At 39.6% G+C, this 19195-nt stretch overlaps 1 protein-coding gene across 1 annotated transcript in view; it reads right to left on the bottom strand.

The window, feature by feature from the left end:
* The window catches only part of HMCN2 (hemicentin 2), a 207712-nt gene that overhangs the window by 90505 nt on the left and 98012 nt on the right, over window positions 1-19195 (bottom strand). Inside the window, exons 24-31 of the mRNA XM_063432432.1 lie at window positions 15239-15511; window positions 15053-15136; window positions 14425-14616; window positions 14206-14336; window positions 13921-14068; window positions 13598-13724; window positions 3019-3173; window positions 17-295 (exon numbers count right to left, since the gene is read on the bottom strand). Of these exons, the coding sequence (XP_063288502.1) occupies window positions 17-295; window positions 3019-3173; window positions 13598-13724; window positions 13921-14068; window positions 14206-14336; window positions 14425-14616; window positions 15053-15136; window positions 15239-15511 (1389 nt within the window). The remainder of the gene's footprint in view (window positions 1-16; window positions 296-3018; window positions 3174-13597; window positions 13725-13920; window positions 14069-14205; window positions 14337-14424; window positions 14617-15052; window positions 15137-15238; window positions 15512-19195) is intronic.

Raw genomic sequence — 19195 nt, 5'->3', positions numbered from 1 at the left:
TGTGGTTAAAACCTACTATAAACCTCCAGTCGGTACGATTTCTCAGCTGTGCCAGCATGGTTATTGGCTCTACAAGTGTACGTGCCAACATCAGAGAGCTGCACTCTGCTCAGTTGAAGACTCTTCCCACTGTCCTTGTAGGTGGCTTTAGAACTGGATACAATGGGACGTCTGTCCTTAAACCAGGTGATACCAGGAGAGGGGGAACCACGTGCTTCACACTTTAGCTCAACTGAGCCATGTAGCAAAGAAGCGACCTCTGTTGTCTCATTAGATGCCCAGATTGTTGGAGGTGCTAAGAAAAACAGTAGAAATAAGATGTTTTAGTAAACAAAGAAATACTATGATCATCCCTGCCAAGAACAGGCCTATACAGAAAAAAAAATATCAGCATCGTAAAGTCCAGTGACATCATTAGACTGGGCTCACTCACCTTATGAGTATAAAGCTGTAGGGATCTGCCAAAGTTAAATAAGGACATCCTAGACCAACAAAAGGTCATTAGGGACTACATTTGTGATAAAACTTGGTCCTTAATGGTTGAAGTGTTTTTTTCATCAAATCATGCATGATCATGTAACACCAACTAAGTAGACCATGTCTTAATATATTTTTTTCATAAAAAAACAAATAAAAATGATTATTGTTAAGAACGACTTCTTATCGGCAGTATAGCTTTCACTGGTAACATATTTGAGAGGGGCTTGTACTTAAGAGGCAGCGAATTGTGCAAATTTCCCAGCTTATAAGCAAAAGGGAATTGGGAAAACAAGTCATTTATAAGACATTTCAATAAACCACATGAGCTCACATTTCCTATGTCTTGCACATAGAAAATACATTTCCCAGTGTGCTTTTGGCTTTCTTCCCTATTGTTGCTCATTTGTAACCTATTCAATCAATGTTGCTTTATAACCAGAGCAACAGTAAGAGAGGAATGTTAGATTATTATAAACTTTGTAACATGCATAAAACCATTGTGTTAACTAGCAGATTTTGTGCTGTAGCTTTTAGGAGCAGGTGAAGCAGTTTCTTTCATATAGTTCCATGAATGGAACTCCTTACAGCGGAACCATGCAAGCCATAAACTGCTGCTATAATGGGGTTTATAGAATATACAGAGTGCCTCTTCTATAAATAATGAGAGGATCAGGATTGATAGAAAAAACTCAGCCCCGTCCTGGGCCATGTGAAAGTTACAGAATTACAGTCAACTAGGGAAGCTCAGTCATGCATACATTTTTATTTATTTCAAATTCCTTTATTTTGTTTTACATTTTTAATAATAATGAATAATTAGATTTTTTTTTTAAATGTTATGCACAGAAGAAATACAGTTTCTGCTCAGTAAAGTTTTTGTATTTTTAAGGCATTTTCTTGATAATAAATACAATGATGTGTGGAGGAAGTTTTATGATATTATTATTAAAGGACCACTATAGTGCCAGGAAAACATACTCGTTTTCCTGGCACTATAGTGCCCTGAGGGTGCCCACACCCTCAGGGACCCCCTCCCGCCGGGCGCTGGGGAGAGTAAAGGGTTAAAACTTACCTTTATTCCAGCGCCGGGCGGGGAGCTCTCCTCCTCCTCTCCGCCTCCGATCCTCCCTTTCGGCTGAATGCGCATGCGCGGCAAGAGTTGCACGCGCATTCAGCCGGTCTCATAGGAAAGCATTTACAATGCTTTCCTATGGATGCTTGCGTGCTCTCACTGTGATTTTCACAGTGAGAATCACGCAAGCGCCTCTAGCGGCTGTCAGTGAGACAGCCACTAGAGGATTTGGAGGCTGGATTAACCCTATTATAAACATAGCAGTTTCTCTGAAACTGCTATGTTTATTAAAAAAAAAAAGGGTTAATCCTAGAGGGACCTGGCACCCAGACCACTTCATTAAGCTGAAGTGGTCTGGGTGCCTAGAGTGGTCCTTTAATGGTTATATAAATAGGAATATGTTTACTATACTTTTATTTAAAATAAGTAAATTGAAACAATCAGATTTGTGTTAAACGGTTACACCAACCACCATGACCACTGCAGTGATTTGAAGTGGCCATGGTGGTAGGAGTATGTATGTGCAGTGTGTCTGCTTGAAACTCTGTACATTCTTAGTTAGTGTTAATTATGTGCTGGGGGCTAGTTAGACCCCCAGCACATGTGACTTTGGAAGCCCAGAACTCAATATTTTGAGTCTGTCGTCCGCGTGCACCGTGTGCTGGCGTCAGACGTGATAATCTTCTCCACTGCACACAGTGTGCATGTTAAGGTTAAGATTGCGATTCTCTCCCTCCCACCCACTGTGTGCTCCCTTTCGCCTCCCTCTGCTGCATACAGTTTATTTGTTTTTGTTTTTTTAAATCCCTCCCCTCGCCAGCCCAGAATGCGCACATGCCTGTGACTGTGACGTTGGAGGGAATGTGGAAGTCAGTGTTGGGAGCTTCGCTCAGCGCTGGATTCAAGGTGAGCAAAATATATTTTTTTGTATCTTTTACTGCAAGCAGAGGAGGGGACCTTATTCATAGTGGCCAGTTAGGTATATTACACAGTAAAGGTCCTACCCCTCCAAAGAGTTGAAGTAACCCTTTAAAAAAGTTTTTGGTTTCAAATAAAATTCAAATCAGCAGAGATTACTTCTGAGGTGCAATCAAATAATAGACCACATGGTGGCAGTAACATACCACACACGTTTGGTAATCCCAGATTTACACAATCTGGTGAAAATGACTGAGGTTCCAAAGGCAGTGCCAATTGTCACAGTTAAAGACAAATATGGTCAGAATCCTATATAATGTACAGGCTTTGAAATATTCACAAACCACTAGTTGTACTAAAATTCGGGACCAAAAATTTGCTAATTATTGAAGAACTATTAGCAAATAGTTAAAAATCCTTGGTGCTGCACTATCACTTACCATATCACTTACCATAGCCCCATGAGTTTCCTAGTCCCATAATCAGCTTTCCCACTTTACCCCATGCTGCAGTAGTTTCTGTGTTGAACAAACTTTTTAGGAACTTACTGTGAACTCTCAGGTTAAAGTCCTTCACTTGCTGACCGGCGTGGTTGAAGGCCAGACACTGGTATTTGCCCTGGTCCGAAAGTCTTGTACCATTCACTCGAAGAAGCTGCCCACCTTCTAAAAGCTGGATATGGGAGTCACCAGGAGAAAGAGGCCTATAGTGAAGAGAAAAGCATTTGAGACTGGGGGAAAAAGTAGCAGTACTTTCTATCTCTGCGTATTATTTTTACAGATGCTTATACACAGCAAACTCTCTGCAAACCTGCTGCAAAAGAAGGACCTCTCTATGGTCTAACTATTAAAAGCTAAAAGACAGCCCCCTCCTCATTACTGTTGTTCAATTTTGAGTACATATACCCTAAACCGATCAGGTATATGCTTTTTCATATTCTCATAACAGACCTGTCATATATAGCCAAGGACTGTCTCTCCCCAACTAACGCCTCTATGCGTGAAATCATAAGACATATATCCCTAGGAAGATATGAGGTAAACATACCCCAAATTCCACCAACACTTGGCTCCCTCTACGTCAGGAACAGTGGAAAATACACTCTGGCACATTACCAGTACATGTTGGCTTGGATACTCCAGCCTTCCTATCATGTGAACACTGGCTGGCTCCTCCTCCCCCCTCTTTAATTCCTCCTTTCCTAACCTCCATCTCCCCCCTCAAGTTCTCAGTTACACCCTATATATTGGAGGCAAACCACTGATAAGATAATAAAAAGGCATGGTGGAACCCACAAAAGAGCCCACAAAAGAGGACACACTGGTCCAACCTATAGTAGACAATAGAAAGCTCTTGCACTCGCACCTCAAAGCCCAAGTTAATACAAAACCGAAGGTAATAAGGTCACTAGCAGACATAGGTTCGCAAGTGTATTAGATGCACATCCTCAACCAGTATTATACTACCTATGTAATAGAAGAACCTAATCAGCTGAACAATATAAACACTATGTTTTAATATGTACCAGGAAATATTCTGCACACCCATGTTGTTCTATGTTTCACCTTCTGATTAATCAGTTGTATACGTCCTCTATCAATGAGGTAATGCGACCAAACTGTGACATTGTACTACTTATGTCTCATCCTTTTCTTCGGTGCCCCATAAAATTTGACACAATAAAAAATTGTTAAATTGAAAGAAGAAGAAAAAAGATAACACACGGCCACACTGAAAGCTACTCCTTTCTGAACTTCAAGTATTATGTAATAACATGTTTCACTTGGCCATGTATCTCAAAGTGTACAAGAGACATGCTGACCACAAACCAATAACTTGGATTCTCACTGCATCGAATGTTCTCTCTTCACTTTACTGCTGTTTATGATAAAAAGTAGCAGTAATCTCTGCGTATTATTTTTACAGATGAGCATAACATGTATGTTTTGGTGGGTTGTTTTGAAATAATTTCATCTGGCAGATCATTCTTTTTTTTTTTTAATTGGACATGGATTTTGGGTGACACCACAAAGAGCAATGTATGAGAACATGTGTTTTGCTCTACTACAGATTAGTGAGAGTTAGCAATGGAAGAAGCTGTGATGTACAGTTACTATGTTTAATTTAGAATTTCAAAAATTTGAGAAAAAGAAACAAAAGAAAATGTTCCCATCCCAACTTTTCTCCTGCTATGTCAGTAAATAGAGATGAGCAGAATTAAAGACGGAAGACAATCTTGGTAATCAGGACATGTATGTCTAACAGTCTAAAGGAACATTAACCCAAACCCTAGTTTTAATAAATTATGTAATACAAAGGACACATAATAACAAAACCCTTTTGTTAAGGCAACCTTGTAATTTTGGCATCACTTGACTTTGCGGTTTCATTTATCGACTGATCCAAGCCTGATGCTTTCCCAGCAGGACTACATCGGACACTACAGGGCATACTCCAACAGTATTGTTGCCCCTGAGTATTACATGTGCTTTAGACGGTATTGCCCCTTTCTAATCTGTTGACAGACAGCACCCTCACGTTCCTTCACTCACTGACTCAAACGCAAATAATAACTTAATTCAGGTCCATTCAAAAGAGACCATGCCTCACCAGATCCCATCTCAATTTTCTGCAGGATCCACCAGAGTCGAGTTGTATTTTCCTGATCTACAGCATGTTGGTAGAGAACTGATAGCTATTGGCTCCTACCTGCATTGGCAGGTGGGAGATGGACCTTCAAACCAACTTCTCAGATGAGGAATGTGCTAAAATGCTGCACTTGATTCAGAAGTTAACTGTCTCTATTCGTTTGCAGGAAACCTCTTACAAGCTCTTCTCTGGGTGGTACCAAACCCCTGCCTTTAACTCCTCTATCTCAGGTATTTGTTGGCAATGTGGTGTGAAGGTAGGAGACCTGCAACATGTTTGGTGGGATTGCACATTTATTCAGCCATTCTGGTCTGCGATTAATACTGTTCTTTTGAAATTCTCAGAGGAACTCCCAGTGTTTTCTCCTCAAAGCCTTTCTCCTCCATCAGACTCAGCTCCCACTGCAGGCATATAAGAGATTGATGGTCTCCGCCTTCTTGATGCGGCAGAGGCTGTTATCCTGTTTTTGGTGACGCTTTTGTACTCCTTTGCTGTTGCTCTGGGTTTAGGAAGTGGAGGATACCCATTTATTTAAAGATCTGGAGGCAGATACAGTGGCTTGGGAAATTTATACTTGCACACGGCACTATTGGCTAAAGTTCTTCTCCTCTCCAGTGGCTGCTCCATACATAACCGTGCAGTGATCCACCATGCATGGACCCTGCTTGGGGTTGAGCTATCCATATATCTTGATATACTCCCCCTTTTTCAGGGTCCCTCTGTCTCTACATCTCCTGGCTCACTCTGGGGCTATGGTTTCTAAGCATTACACATGAAACTTCAGGCCCGCATGACTCATCATCTGAACAGGCCCCACTCCTTTTATGTTACTACTGAGACTAGTTGACAGAGGGGACCCTTTTTTAAGACTTATCTCACTTACTAAGGGGAACTTAGCTTGATTTATTTATTTATTTATTTATAAAATATTTTACCAGGAAAGATACATTGAGATTTCTCTCGTTTTCAAGTATGTCCTGGGTCCACAAAACATGTAAGAATCTCTGAATGGTATTATTTTTCCATAAAATAGATTTTACAGTAATGGATATTATGTATTCCATTGTTTCTCTTAATTTAAAGGGACACTCCAGATCCATAAAGCACTCAAGTTTGCTCAAGTTCTTCATTTGTGAAGAATGTGCTCATTTTACAAAAATCACAGATTTCAATATAAATTGGCACTTTTTTTAATACTAATCTTATACCCCCAACTGTCTCAATCAGACAACCGGTCCTGTTACTTCTGAGTTTGGTTAGCTCAGTGGATCTAAACTCAAGAGGCAGCGATTTCCCAGATCTCATTGATCTGCATTGGGCATTCTGTAATTGGACAGCCACAGAAAGTCTGGGCGGGGTTAGAAGGGGAGGGCTAACAATTGTTTTTACTGAGTATATTATTGTTCACTGCGCCCTGTCTAGGAAAATTAACATCACTCTGTGTCATTTGTTTTATAGTTTCCTATCTTTTTATTTTTTTTTGGATAATCTGTTTTATTAAGGTGAGTTTCCTATCTTTTTAGTGTTCACTTTGATGTGGTCATGTTTTGCTAACAAAAAAATGTCTAAATAAAGATTGTCAAAAAATAATAAGAGGAGGACTTATAAAGGCTTTAGACAAGAGGCCTGCATCTTTTGCAAGCTACTTTTAGATATACTCCCATTGAAATGCATGGATATTTTCATTGGGGGGGTAAATCTACTAAACAGTGTTTTCGTTTGTTTGTTTTTTGGCAGTAGAGTGTCCTTCAGTAGAGTGTTACATTAACTGCCTTAATGGTGTCGGGGTGATTCCTTGTTTGTCACTCATCCACTGTATAATTGTTTAGATGTTCTTGTTGCATCTAGCCACCACCCTGTTGGAAAAGTGCTATTATTTCTAGAGAGCAAGACAACTGGCAAAATCCACTGCTGGTACAGGTCTAATTACATCCGCCTCTAATTACGGAACAATACCAATCTTTCTAGACTGACCAAGGTTCACTACAAATCCAGATTTAGCTGTCATCTCTAGTTTCCGTATCACTGTAAAAAACTGTAAAACACAGGGTTTTGTGAATATTTTCATAGAACGTGATCGAGTAACAATGCTCTACTCCCTAGAGCTCGAGAACACATCTGAACACAAAGTATTCCTCCCTGTTTCTCTTACATACACACTATTGATGCTATGTTATCCAGGGCTGTCTCGTGAGCAGTTTGTTTTGACTTCAAACTGCTGTTTCTAGGGAGGTTTTTTTTTTTGCATGGATTCCATCCTCCCCTCCATTGCACACAGCTCTACAGCAGCTGTCCAAACCCACAGGTGTGCAGACCAAGCATCTTTCAGCCGTCCTGTTCATGATGTAATTAAAAACTCAAAGACTCCCCTCCTCATTGCCTCCTCCTATTCTAACCCATTCCTTACACATCTTGTATGGCTGAGGGGGATGCTGGCTAAGTGGTTTCCTACCGTAAACATCCATATAGTTAATGAGTTTTTTCAAAGGATTGCTGATAAAATAACCTACATGTCCTATTTGCCAATCTGTATATTTACTAGTAGGACAGCTGTGAAGACTAACATTTGTTAGGAATACTAGACTATACTAGCAGAGTTACAAAATGAATGCTATCCTTACTGTGCACATGTTCACTGCTACTAATTAAATGGAAACTGTCAAATTAACCGTGGAATTGCACCACTGGCTAAAACAAAAAAAATTACCCAGATCTTGCATTAAACTTTTTTTCCATGGGATGCTCTGTTTTCTTTTAAATTTATATTATAGATTAAGCAATTAAGATCCAGTCCGGTTCAGTCCTGGCACAGCTAGGGCACACAAGGAGTAATGGAAGCAATGGGAGTTACGTATAAATTATTATTTTTATGATTAGCATTTATGTAGCATCAATATATTTCCCAGCACTTTACAATATTATAAAGTAGGGAATTTCACCTTAAATTAGATTATTACAAAATGTTACAGTAACAATAGATTGATGAGGACCCTGCTAGAAAGCGCTTACAATATAAAGCAGGTGGGGTACAAAAACACAACAGGAGTTACTATGGGAGACTATAGACTATTCTGAAGAGATGGGTTTTGAGGGACTTCTTCAATGATGGAAGACTAGGGTAGAGGTGTCTACAAAGTAGAGGAGCCACCAACGAGAAGTCCTGCAAGACCGAGTTAGCAGTAGGGGTGGGAGCAGTAAACAGGAGAAGACCACCGGCAGAGCAAAAAGATTGAAATTAGTGAAAAAATGCAGTTGGGGGTAGAGTTGTCTAGAGCTTTATAGGTAAGGGTTAGTATTTTGCATTTAAAGGACCACTATAGTGCCAGGAAAACAAACTCGTTTTCCTGGCGTGCCCTGAGGGTGCCCCCACCCTTAGGGTCCCACTCCCGTGGCGCTGAAGGGGGAGAAAGGGGTTAATCCCTTCCCTATTTTCCAGCGCCGGGCTCCCTCGGTGCTGGGACTCTCCTCCCTCTTCTGATGTTATCGGCTGAATGCGCATGCGCGGCAAGAGCCGCGCACACATTCAGCCAGTCTCATAGGAAAGCATTCTCAATGCATTCCTATGGACGCTGTCGTCTTCTCACTGTGAAAATCACAGTGAGCAGCGTGGAAGCGCCTCTAGTGGCTGTCAATGAGACAGCCACTAGAAGCTGGATTAACCCATAGGTAAACATAGCGGTTTCTCTGAAACCGCTATGTTTACAGCAGAAAGGGTTAATCCTAGATGGACCTGGCACCCAGACAACTTCATTAAGCTGAAGTAGTCCGGGTGCCTATAGTGGTCCTTTAATCCTACAGGGTACAGGAAGGATTGACAGAGGGGTGACGTGTAAGAAGAGCAACAGGACGGAAAAATCAGTCTGGTAGCAGCATGTATTATGGACTGTAGCGAGGTAGTACAGTTTCTGGGAAGAGAATTTCTGGCGAGAATCTTTTTGATACATAATCATGGACACTAATTGTGTGACCATTGCACATTTTTTCACAGAAACACTTTTACAAATAACTCCAAATGTTTTCCTCCTTCTTTCTCTATACTGATTGCCACGAGAAAAATGCAGAGATTATAACGCTGATAGACAAAATGGAGGCGCTCAGATCCAGGTTAGATGTGTGGATTTCTCCAACTGAATTTTTTTCAGGCCTCGCAAATACTGCATGGAATAACTGCACAAACCAAAAGCAATTAGCTACAGACTTACTTTTTTTGGTTTCTACATTTTTATCATAGACAGTCAGGGCACATCACAGTATGATATCACACTATGAATTAAAAAAAACACAATTCACAGTAAGGCATCAAACGAACAGAAACATGTGTTTGGAGTATACACATTTACCTTCTCTGAATGTAATTAATTTAGTTTAGAACGTAGCAGAACTGAGCTACGCTGATGCAGCTAGCAGGCCAAAACTTTTAATGGCCTTAATATACAATATGACTATAGATCAATAAATTTTTTATATACGGAATGAATTACATATAATTTGTGATAATTTCCTCAACTCTATTAAGATATGCCCCCAAGTATGGTCAAACGTTTTGGGGTTTGAACCACATGATGATGTCTGCAGTGTTTAAAGTGGTTCTAAAGCCACACTATAACGAGGGGAACATTTCCAAGACGCATCTATCTTTTGCTTTTTACCTTCAGCCACAGCTTATAAAAGTCACAATTAATCGAAACCTTACCATAGTTACATCCATACTCCTAACCCAACTGACTTATTCGTTTTAATTAATTGCCAGATGGGAATCCCGATTTTAATGCTTACCCGGATTAAAAACACATTTCGAGTACCGCACTCAGCCTATTACAGCCCAGAAGTCAATGTGTTACTGGAACGTTTTCAGGTGGCTTAAAGCACACTTGTTGAAATCCACTGATGTCAAAAATTCTATCAATTACTGGAAAGAAGTGGAATAAAGACTAAACTCCAATGGAAGAAAAAGAATTGCAGGAAAGTCTAATGCATGCAGATGTATGTGAGGGAAATGCTTTTAAATTAGTTTAGGACCTACTGGACTATATGTTTCTATCCGATTTCTGCCGGTCTGTCTACTATCAAATGTAACTGTCTAACTATCAAATATGCTGTTTTATTCAATTATTGTTACACATTGTATAACTTATACTAAATCTACACATTCAGACATCGGCAAATTTGTGACTTAAAAAAAATAAAAAACATTTTAAGATGCCATAGATCCCCACTTATAACAACAACAACCATTAACACACAAACAAATACAACAGAGTTCTAATTCACTGAGTCTAGGTTATTATCACAACTCAAATGCTTTGGGACCATATCCCAGCCAGGGAAATAATTACTAATTAGCAAAGCTCATCTTTTGATTACAGAATTATAAAGAGGCTTTAATCCACACATCAACGCTCAAGACGTGATTCCGCGTGGAGTCAACAGAATTAAATTTTTTAGCATGATTTCCAAGACCTACAATCCCATTTAATGTCAATATAGTCTTTTATCTGTTTGACAAATCAAAGTGAAAAAGTTATGTTCATAGAATAAAAGCACATTGTATATATCACAGCTCATTTAAGATGAACACAGAAAAAAATATACTTGTTGGATCTAAGAGAGTAGCAGAGCAAGTCGACAAAGAAGGAAAATACATATCCGGAGGATGCTGACATCATTGTCTCCCACAATATTACTAATGGAAATATGCCACGTATATATAGGATGTTATGGTTAACACACAGAATTCCATGTTTTTACTTCACCTGTCTTAAAATGACACATTAATGTGGGATAAACGGTGAGATAACAATAGAGAAGGTGTCTTTCAGAAACATAATGAAGAGTTGCATGATTTATAGCCCAATCGTGGAGGTTTGCGGTTTAAATCAACCATAATGCTCCAAGTTTGTAAAGACCACATTTAGAGAAGTCAAAACATGTATGTAAAAGTAATTGACTACATATTTCTACTTTTTATTGCTTCAGAAAGTATGTACTTTAAAGCAGATGGGGCGGCCATTATTTTTATCTTATTCCATTTTATAGCTACTATCTACAATTTCAGTCACTGACAAGGATTCCAATTCTAACTGTATTTTGGTTAAAAACTGTGCTAGACTACTCGGTCACCTAGGACTTGTACATGGCTCCCAACCACCTCTAAAAAGACTACAATCACCCACCTTTGCCCCTCCAGCATGTGCTTCCCATCACAGCACCCTTTGCAAGCAACCCCGGAGGACCTGACCGGGAGCAAACCATAATCAATCTGGACCTTCTAATCGGATCATGAAGTTTCCGCAATCCAGCAAAATTAAATTGAAGCTGTTCTTGGTCCCACAGTCATCTAGCAGAGTGCTTTTTGGAGGGGGTTATATAGGAGGTGGTGAGGCATCAAAAGATACCAAGGCATTTAGGGAACTCCATGTACAAACCGAAAGTGCAATCATTAAAGGTGACCGGGACTTCCCACCCAGTGTTGTGGAACTCTGTGCCAAATTGGATGATGTCCGTGGCCCAATAAAAAATTAACATCCATACTATTTAGGTTAGACACCTCTGATCCAAACACTTTTAGTACAGCATGGGCGCACGGGAGAGAGCTATTCGTGGGTGACACTGGTTCCTGGATGTTGACACGGGAACATATATTTTATGTCAACATTTTATTCACCGTCGAGGTGTTTGGCTGCTAATAAAATTATCACGTCAGGTACAGACACCTAAGCGCTAGGTATGTCACAAGACCAATCGTTTCTCTGTTGTGGACCCAGGCATAAAATAAGCAACATTCAGACAATAAAGGCATTCTGATTTCACCTCGGCTAATGATTGGGGATGGGATGTAATCACTGTCAGAGTTAATCCAAGTTACATCCAAGATCCAGATAGAAGATGCAGATAGAAGGCCACAAAAACCATAAGCAGCCATTGGTGAATTTGTCTGTGATGTCATCTGTCATAACAAAATTTATATAGTAACTGTTTGTGTGGAAAATGATGTTGGCTATATACTGTAAAGGCCAAATTGATAGCAAATGCATAGTTTTAAGGTTAAATGGTTACTGCTGTTTTGGTTATGATGTTAGGAGTACCCTGGCCTGGGTCCCTGGTAATGGGACAAACTGTCTAGCAACTGGGTCCCTGTCAAACTCCCTGATAGTCTGGGTGATGCATTGCAGCTTCTGCAGAGTTGCATAAACTGGAAACCGAAGCCTTCACTATTCATTGGTTGAGAGCGAAACCTGACTGCTCTCAGCAAAGCAATGATATTCTGTTCAATGACATTTGCATAGAATTGACATTAACCGGCCAAGAACTCTAGCTCCTGACTGATAATACCGCAAAGACGCTGTTGGATGTGGAGTTACACCTCCAGCAGCAGCGGATGTAAACTCTGTATGTGCAGCGTTTTCCTTTTAGTATAGTCTCCAGGCACCATTACCCTTTCAAATCACTCAAGAGTTCATGGTGCTTGGCGCAACCCTTAAATCTATTTAGTGCTCTGCTCACCAATATGCCTACAAATATGGCACCTGTGAGAAGCTGTACATAAAACTGCCTCACGCCCCAGCTAGGTATGTAGGATGACGCAATCATTGCTAAGTGTACAGCCACATTTTAAAGACTGGGGTGCATTCTTTGTTATTAAGGGGTGACGAGACAGTGAGTGTAGCTCAGAAAACTGCTGTGCTCATCTTTAACCCCTTAAGGACCAAACTTCTGGAATAAAAGGGAATCATGACATGTCACACGTCGTGTGTCCTTAAGGGGTTAAACGTTACATTATTTCAATGTACAGGTTACACGTATGTCTAACAGACAGTCAACTTGTCATCAACATTAAATGTGATCATTCAGACTCTAATAAATGATCTGGCCTTGTGTAATGGGTATTGTCTCTAGTCTGACTTACAACTGAAAACCGTACATTAAAGGCATCAACGTAATATATTGCCAAACAGCTGATACTATCATGTTTTTGCTAGTGATGGATAATGTTTGTATCATGTTAATGAACACTATTGCAGTGTTTGCTGGTGTAAAATTAAAAAAAATAAGCAATAGGCAAGAAGTTTTTTTTTTTTTTTTTTACGAAAACCTCCACCAGAAAAACGAATTAATATTTTTTTCATTAAAACAAGCATACTGTTACCTATAAATGTGCCATTATGCCCCATATTTGGGATTGAAATTCTGTTTCACTTATTACTTTCTCTACCATTGTATATAAAATAACATTTTAATTGTTTATCCAAACAGCCAGTTTTATTTAGCACTTTAACTTTACACCAGAACTCAAAAGTGACAGTTCGTCTTAAATGTTTAAATAGTGCACTTAGGCTAATCCCTACAGACTGAGTACAACACTGTACATTCTTGGCCTCATCAGCAGGGGGCTATTTTGAATTCTAAGTACATCTGCTAGGCATTAGGAGTTGAAGGTGTTAAGACTACTGTGTTAGACACGTGCTGTATTTTACTTACTGTCCACCTTTCGACCATTCCACTTGTGGCTTTGGAACTCCAGACACTTTGCAGTGCAGCTCAATATTTGATCCATCCCTAGCTGTAATATCCTGGATTTGTCCAGCTCCATAGATTGTTGGGGGAACTATAAGATAAATAAAGTGTTATATAATAAAAACATTATATAAAAAATTGCATTTTCTATGATCTGTGGCCATTGATCACAATCTGCCTAGAAATATAATTTTTGTATATTTGTCCTAAAATGGGCAACTACTGACTGTAAGGAAATGTGTTGCCTATTCAAATTACATTAAAAGTAGCAGATCAACAGTAATCACCTAGAACGATAATACTGAAGCTGCGATGAGTTTCCCCAGCACGGTTCACTGCTCTGCAGGTATATAACCCGGCATCGTGGTTCCGTATGCGGTGGAAGCGCAGAGACTGGCCAGAAGCCTGTTGACTTATCCCAGGAACCTCAGTCAGCTGAAAATATGGAAAGAAAACAAGAATTTTGTTAATAGATTTACAATCTTGGCTTGTGTCACAGATTCATCAACAAGTGGACAATTTTTTTTTAAAGAATCCACAATTAACTCTACCCATTCCGCCAAAAGATTCACCGTTTTGCTATCTTTGCTCCAGGATATTGTAGGGAATGGCACTCCAGTTACTTCACATCCCAAGATTAATGGTTGATTGGCCATCACAGAGATATTCTGGCCCTGTCCGTCATCGAGGATTCTGGGTGGAGCTGAGGTATAAAACAAGAATAACTCGTCAATGATAAAAATTCCGAGGGCTCAACATGATTACCTGGCATTACTAAATCTGTATCTTACCATACACTACTAGCTTGGTCTTTCTCCTGGCAGAGCCAGCCTCATTGGTTGCCAGACATATGTAGTCTCCACTGTGACTAGGCAAAGCAATGTCAATCATAAGGGATCCATTGCCCAACTGGGTCATTCCTGGTACATTGCCAGTAAGTGCTATTCCATTCTTTAGCCAGCGAATCTGAGGTGTGGGGGATCCTGGAAAATTGAAACAGTAGTGCAAAAATTATTTTTCTTACATCTACACTTTTCACTAACCACAAGGCATAGGTGACCTCTATTCTTTCTGATCCACATTCAAATATTTTCCTGGGTATTTTGTCTTTATAACACATAACAACAGTAACAGTGGAAACAAACAATGTATATCAACGTTAAACAAAATTATTAGTGAAATAAATACTGGTTATGAACAACTGAGTTTGAAAAAGATTTTGGTTAAGAGTGAGGAAACCTGAAAATAAAAGGATTTACACGTGTGTACCTGATGAGATAAGATGAGGGGATACGGTTTTATTTCCCAATTTATTGATTACAAATAACAGCTTGCTATTGGTTTAGGTTCAAGCATGACAAACCAAATTACAATTGGAAGAGCTGAAGTGATGTTGGTATAACACAACTTGGGGCTCACCTCGTACTGGACATGGCAATATCACTGGCTCATAAGCAGTCTGCTCCAACAGGACATCTGAACCATCGTCAAAATTTGGTGACTCTGAGGAAACACATACTTGAATGTCTCAGCAAATAAACAGTCACAATAGCCTGATAAGACCCAATGGGTAAATGTATCTGTTTACAACATTCCACCACTCACCCAACACTTCCAGCCTGAATTCCAGTGAGTCTGAACCTGCACTGCTGGATGCTGCACATCTGTAACTCCCAGAGTCAGATAGTTGTACTTCCAGTACACTAATACTGCCATCAGGACCTGGCAGGGAATCTTGGCCTCCGACTCGCAATGCTACAGCATTTTTATACCAGCTGAGCCTTGGCATCGGATCCCCGTAAGCGAGACAGGGCAGTGTCAATGTGCGCCCTAGAAGTGCCTTTAAAATTTTTGGCCCGGGATGGACACGGGGTGGAACTGAAAACAGAATTTTAAGATTTTATTTATTTAATCTTCTTGTTTTTGTTTAAAACATGACAATTTGTAACTTTATCTCTTTGAGTGGGCTATCTCAGGAAGAAAAACAGCCACATTTCCTTAATCTATAAACCAGAAAAAGGGGACTACCAAAACAGAAGAGAGCAGTTGTTGAATCTGTGGTTAGGTGTTAAACTGAGCACTAGAACAAAGTTATGACTATTGACCTCCACAGCACCTGCCTTCACCGTCTGGAATATTTACTAAATGCCGTCACCATCTTCCTCTGATATGTACAGACTGTCTGCGGAAGCTGCAATTTGTTACAAAAATTCCCTAAGGAAGTCCTTTTTTCCTACACAGTAATTGTGCGAGGAAACCACTGAGCTGAAGTTTGCCATATCAGACAGGCATTCATACATTATTTTGGTCTCTCGCAGTTGAACCTAATGAGGATAACGTAGCTTATCTCACAAAATGTACCTATTTTATTAACACTAACTCTCCTGTCATACCGCAGGCTGCAATTTATGTTTTTCTGACTTAAATGATAAAGACAAGTTTCTTTTAGTTCAGTGGATCGTTTACTCCTAGTAAAAATTGCTCCTGTATTATTTTATTGTGTTTACTTGGTTGGAAATACAATTTCATATCTAATATTTATCGATATGCTAATGGCTGCCAATGAGCTACTACAATGGTCAACCCAATCACAATTTTAGTGTTCTGATACTATTTGAAACCATTTCTACCATAATTGTAAAATTCAAAAAAAGCTAACTCAAGTTTTGGTGATCACAAATCTGCCAAAGACGAATTATCTACACTTTAACATGGACCACCGAGAACTAAGTGAATTCAACACCTCCACATTGGAGAGCATAAAAAGCACTTGAATATGTACACTTTTGTGGCAAATAACCAACATCCTTAAATAATTCAATAAAGTTACATTCCACTTCTGGCCAATATGATTCAATTCAACAAGTTGTGTAAACCCCTAGATCACCCAGTAGAGTTACAGACCCATATCCCTCATCAATGTTAAAATGTTTGCTAAATGTTTGTCCCTCTGTCTTAACTCAGTGCTGCTATCCTTCATCCATCTAGACCAGGTGGGGTTCATCCCGGGAAGACAGGTGTATGAGAACACCAGACATAATATTAATATTGAGTCTGTCAGGTGGTTTCAAATGTACACTGGTCAGATTCTCCTTCTATAACCGCTGGGACAATTAATACTTGTGGACAAGCACGTTTGGTATTTCACGATTTTTAGCTTTGTAGTCTGTTTGACTTTCCATTGTGCAGGTATACCCAGGATACATCGCTTGTCAGGATACCCAGGAAACATCGGCGCTTATGGGATATTGGGTTACTTTAGTTTGATCCACAGGTAGGCTTCTACCATATTGGACTACTGTTGGGGCCAATATGTATAAATCATTCATCTAATATGTGCATATTGTTCGGCGCTTGGTTGCTATGGCAACAGCATGCCGCTCTAGCCTTTTGTTTTTTAAAGAGTAATTTGTTTGTAGTTTCCTAGGTTACACTTGTGTCCTTGATTAGATCACAAAGCTAAGTAAAACATTAGCTTAAGTGAAGACTTAGTTTATGAACTAAACATTTAGTGAAGATGATTCACCCGTGAGAAAAGTATTGAGGTAGCACGTTGGGTGCTACAGATGTCTCTCTCACACAGTGTGTTTGTACAAGAAGGTAAAACACTTTGCACAGTGGTTTTCTTTATTATTTTTCCAGTCATTTTTTTTCATATATTGATTTTGCAACCTCATATTGTATTTTGCATCTATTGTTTGTATATATATATATATATATATGTATATATATTGATAGTGGCTTAATTATATGTGTACATATATCAAATGGGAAAACTTATTTATCTTGATATTCTTGAGTGCTCTACTGACCAAAATTAAAACGTTGATTGGGCTTGCCTAGCTTGAGCTTCTGCTATGCTGCAGCAGAGCTAGCACAGGTCCAGACAAGGCAATCTCCTTTTGGGCATCGTAGAATGGTCAACCTAGAGTCAGACCTTTTTTCACCTGACCATCTCCAATTTTTATCTGGCTCCCCAAAACCTCTCTACCTTTCCTGCATATACAATGTCCAGCTCTTATTCATTCCTTGAATCTGAGACAATTACGCTGTGAAATGTAAACTGTAAACTGACTTGAGATATTTCCCCGATGACTCCATTCCTAAGGAACAGAGACTTCCCACCTGGAATGATCCAGTCTCACTTTGCCTCCTTGGAGAATGTTGATTTACAAAGAATCAAGGATTTATTCGAAGAGGGATCAATAAAAACATTTGAAGCCTTGAAAACAAGAGCCTCGCTAACCACTTCTGATTTCTTTAGATACATCCAGATATGCAGTTTTATTCAGAAAGCGGAGTCATACAGCAGACATTAGAGGCTTGACACATTTTGAGCTTATATGAAAAATATGAAAAGGGCTTTATATCTATGCTACTCCTCTCTGACCTCTACTGTAGACTGGATCTTCCATATGTAATGACGAGGAAGTCTTAACTAAGAGGGGAAATCACAAGAGAGGACTGGAGTGGTATGTGGGAGAACACAGCTAAGGCATCCGTGTGTCTTACCCTACAAGAGCAGGGGATTAAAACAACGTTTAGATGGTACGTCACGCATGTCTCACTCCACCGTATGGGGTGTACACCTTTTAACCTCTGCTAGGATTTGTGTGGCTTGAGAGGTACGTGCGTACGCATGTAGTGGACATGCCCACAACTCACTTAATTTACATCACCTGTGTGAGACTGTTCTTTTGCAGTCTATCCCAATGGATCACTGGACCTTTCTTCTATCAAAGTCAATTGAGGTTCTTAAATCTTTCAAGGACAAGCTATTGTTTAGGATAACTGTAACTGCTCAAAGAGGTCTTGTCGAAAGGTGGCTGCACGCATCCATCATTCAGTCATTGCTCTTGAAATTAAAGATAACATGCAGGTGGACAAGCTCACTGCATCTCTATATCGCACTTCTATAAGGTGTGGAATCTTTGGCTGGAGTATGCCCTTTGAGGTGTATTTGGTTAAATGACTCGGAACTGGACATACCCATTCCGCCCTCCCCCCCCCCCCCCCGGCTCTTCTCAGCCCTCCTTTCTTATTTTCTCTTTTCTTCTCCAATTTTATTTGAATTTGATATAAGCAGCTAGATTGTTTTTCAGACCTACTCTAACATTGCAGACGGATCCTGATTTCCCATCACTACGATTGTTCTTCCAGTTTATCATCATATCTATTGGTTGGCATGAGAAGTGCTGTATACATTTTGGGGCATATGTACTTTAGCTTCCTGCAGCTCACATACAATTGTGCTCCTTTATCTGTCTGAAATCTTAAATTGTACTTTACCTCATTTGCATACTTATTTGCTGTTTGTTCACAGATATGTTCTATTGCCATGTAATTTTTTCTTTACAAAACCAGAACACATATGTTCACAATACCTGAAAAATCAGCTTAGAGGTACCTTACGGAAACACACAGACACACACACCAATTGCAATGTCCACGTGAAACCTAATAGATTAATAACACACCTGGCATCTATTATCATCTTTAAAGCACCTGGATGTCTATTAACATCAACCTGTAATGTAACAGAAAACTAATTTATTTTCTTGT

The sequence above is a fragment of the Pelobates fuscus genome, chromosome 9 (assembly GCF_036172605.1).
Source record: "Pelobates fuscus isolate aPelFus1 chromosome 9, aPelFus1.pri, whole genome shotgun sequence".
Taxonomy (NCBI): Eukaryota; Metazoa; Chordata; class Amphibia; order Anura; family Pelobatidae; genus Pelobates; species Pelobates fuscus.
This window is presented reverse-complemented; position numbering and strand designations above follow the sequence as displayed.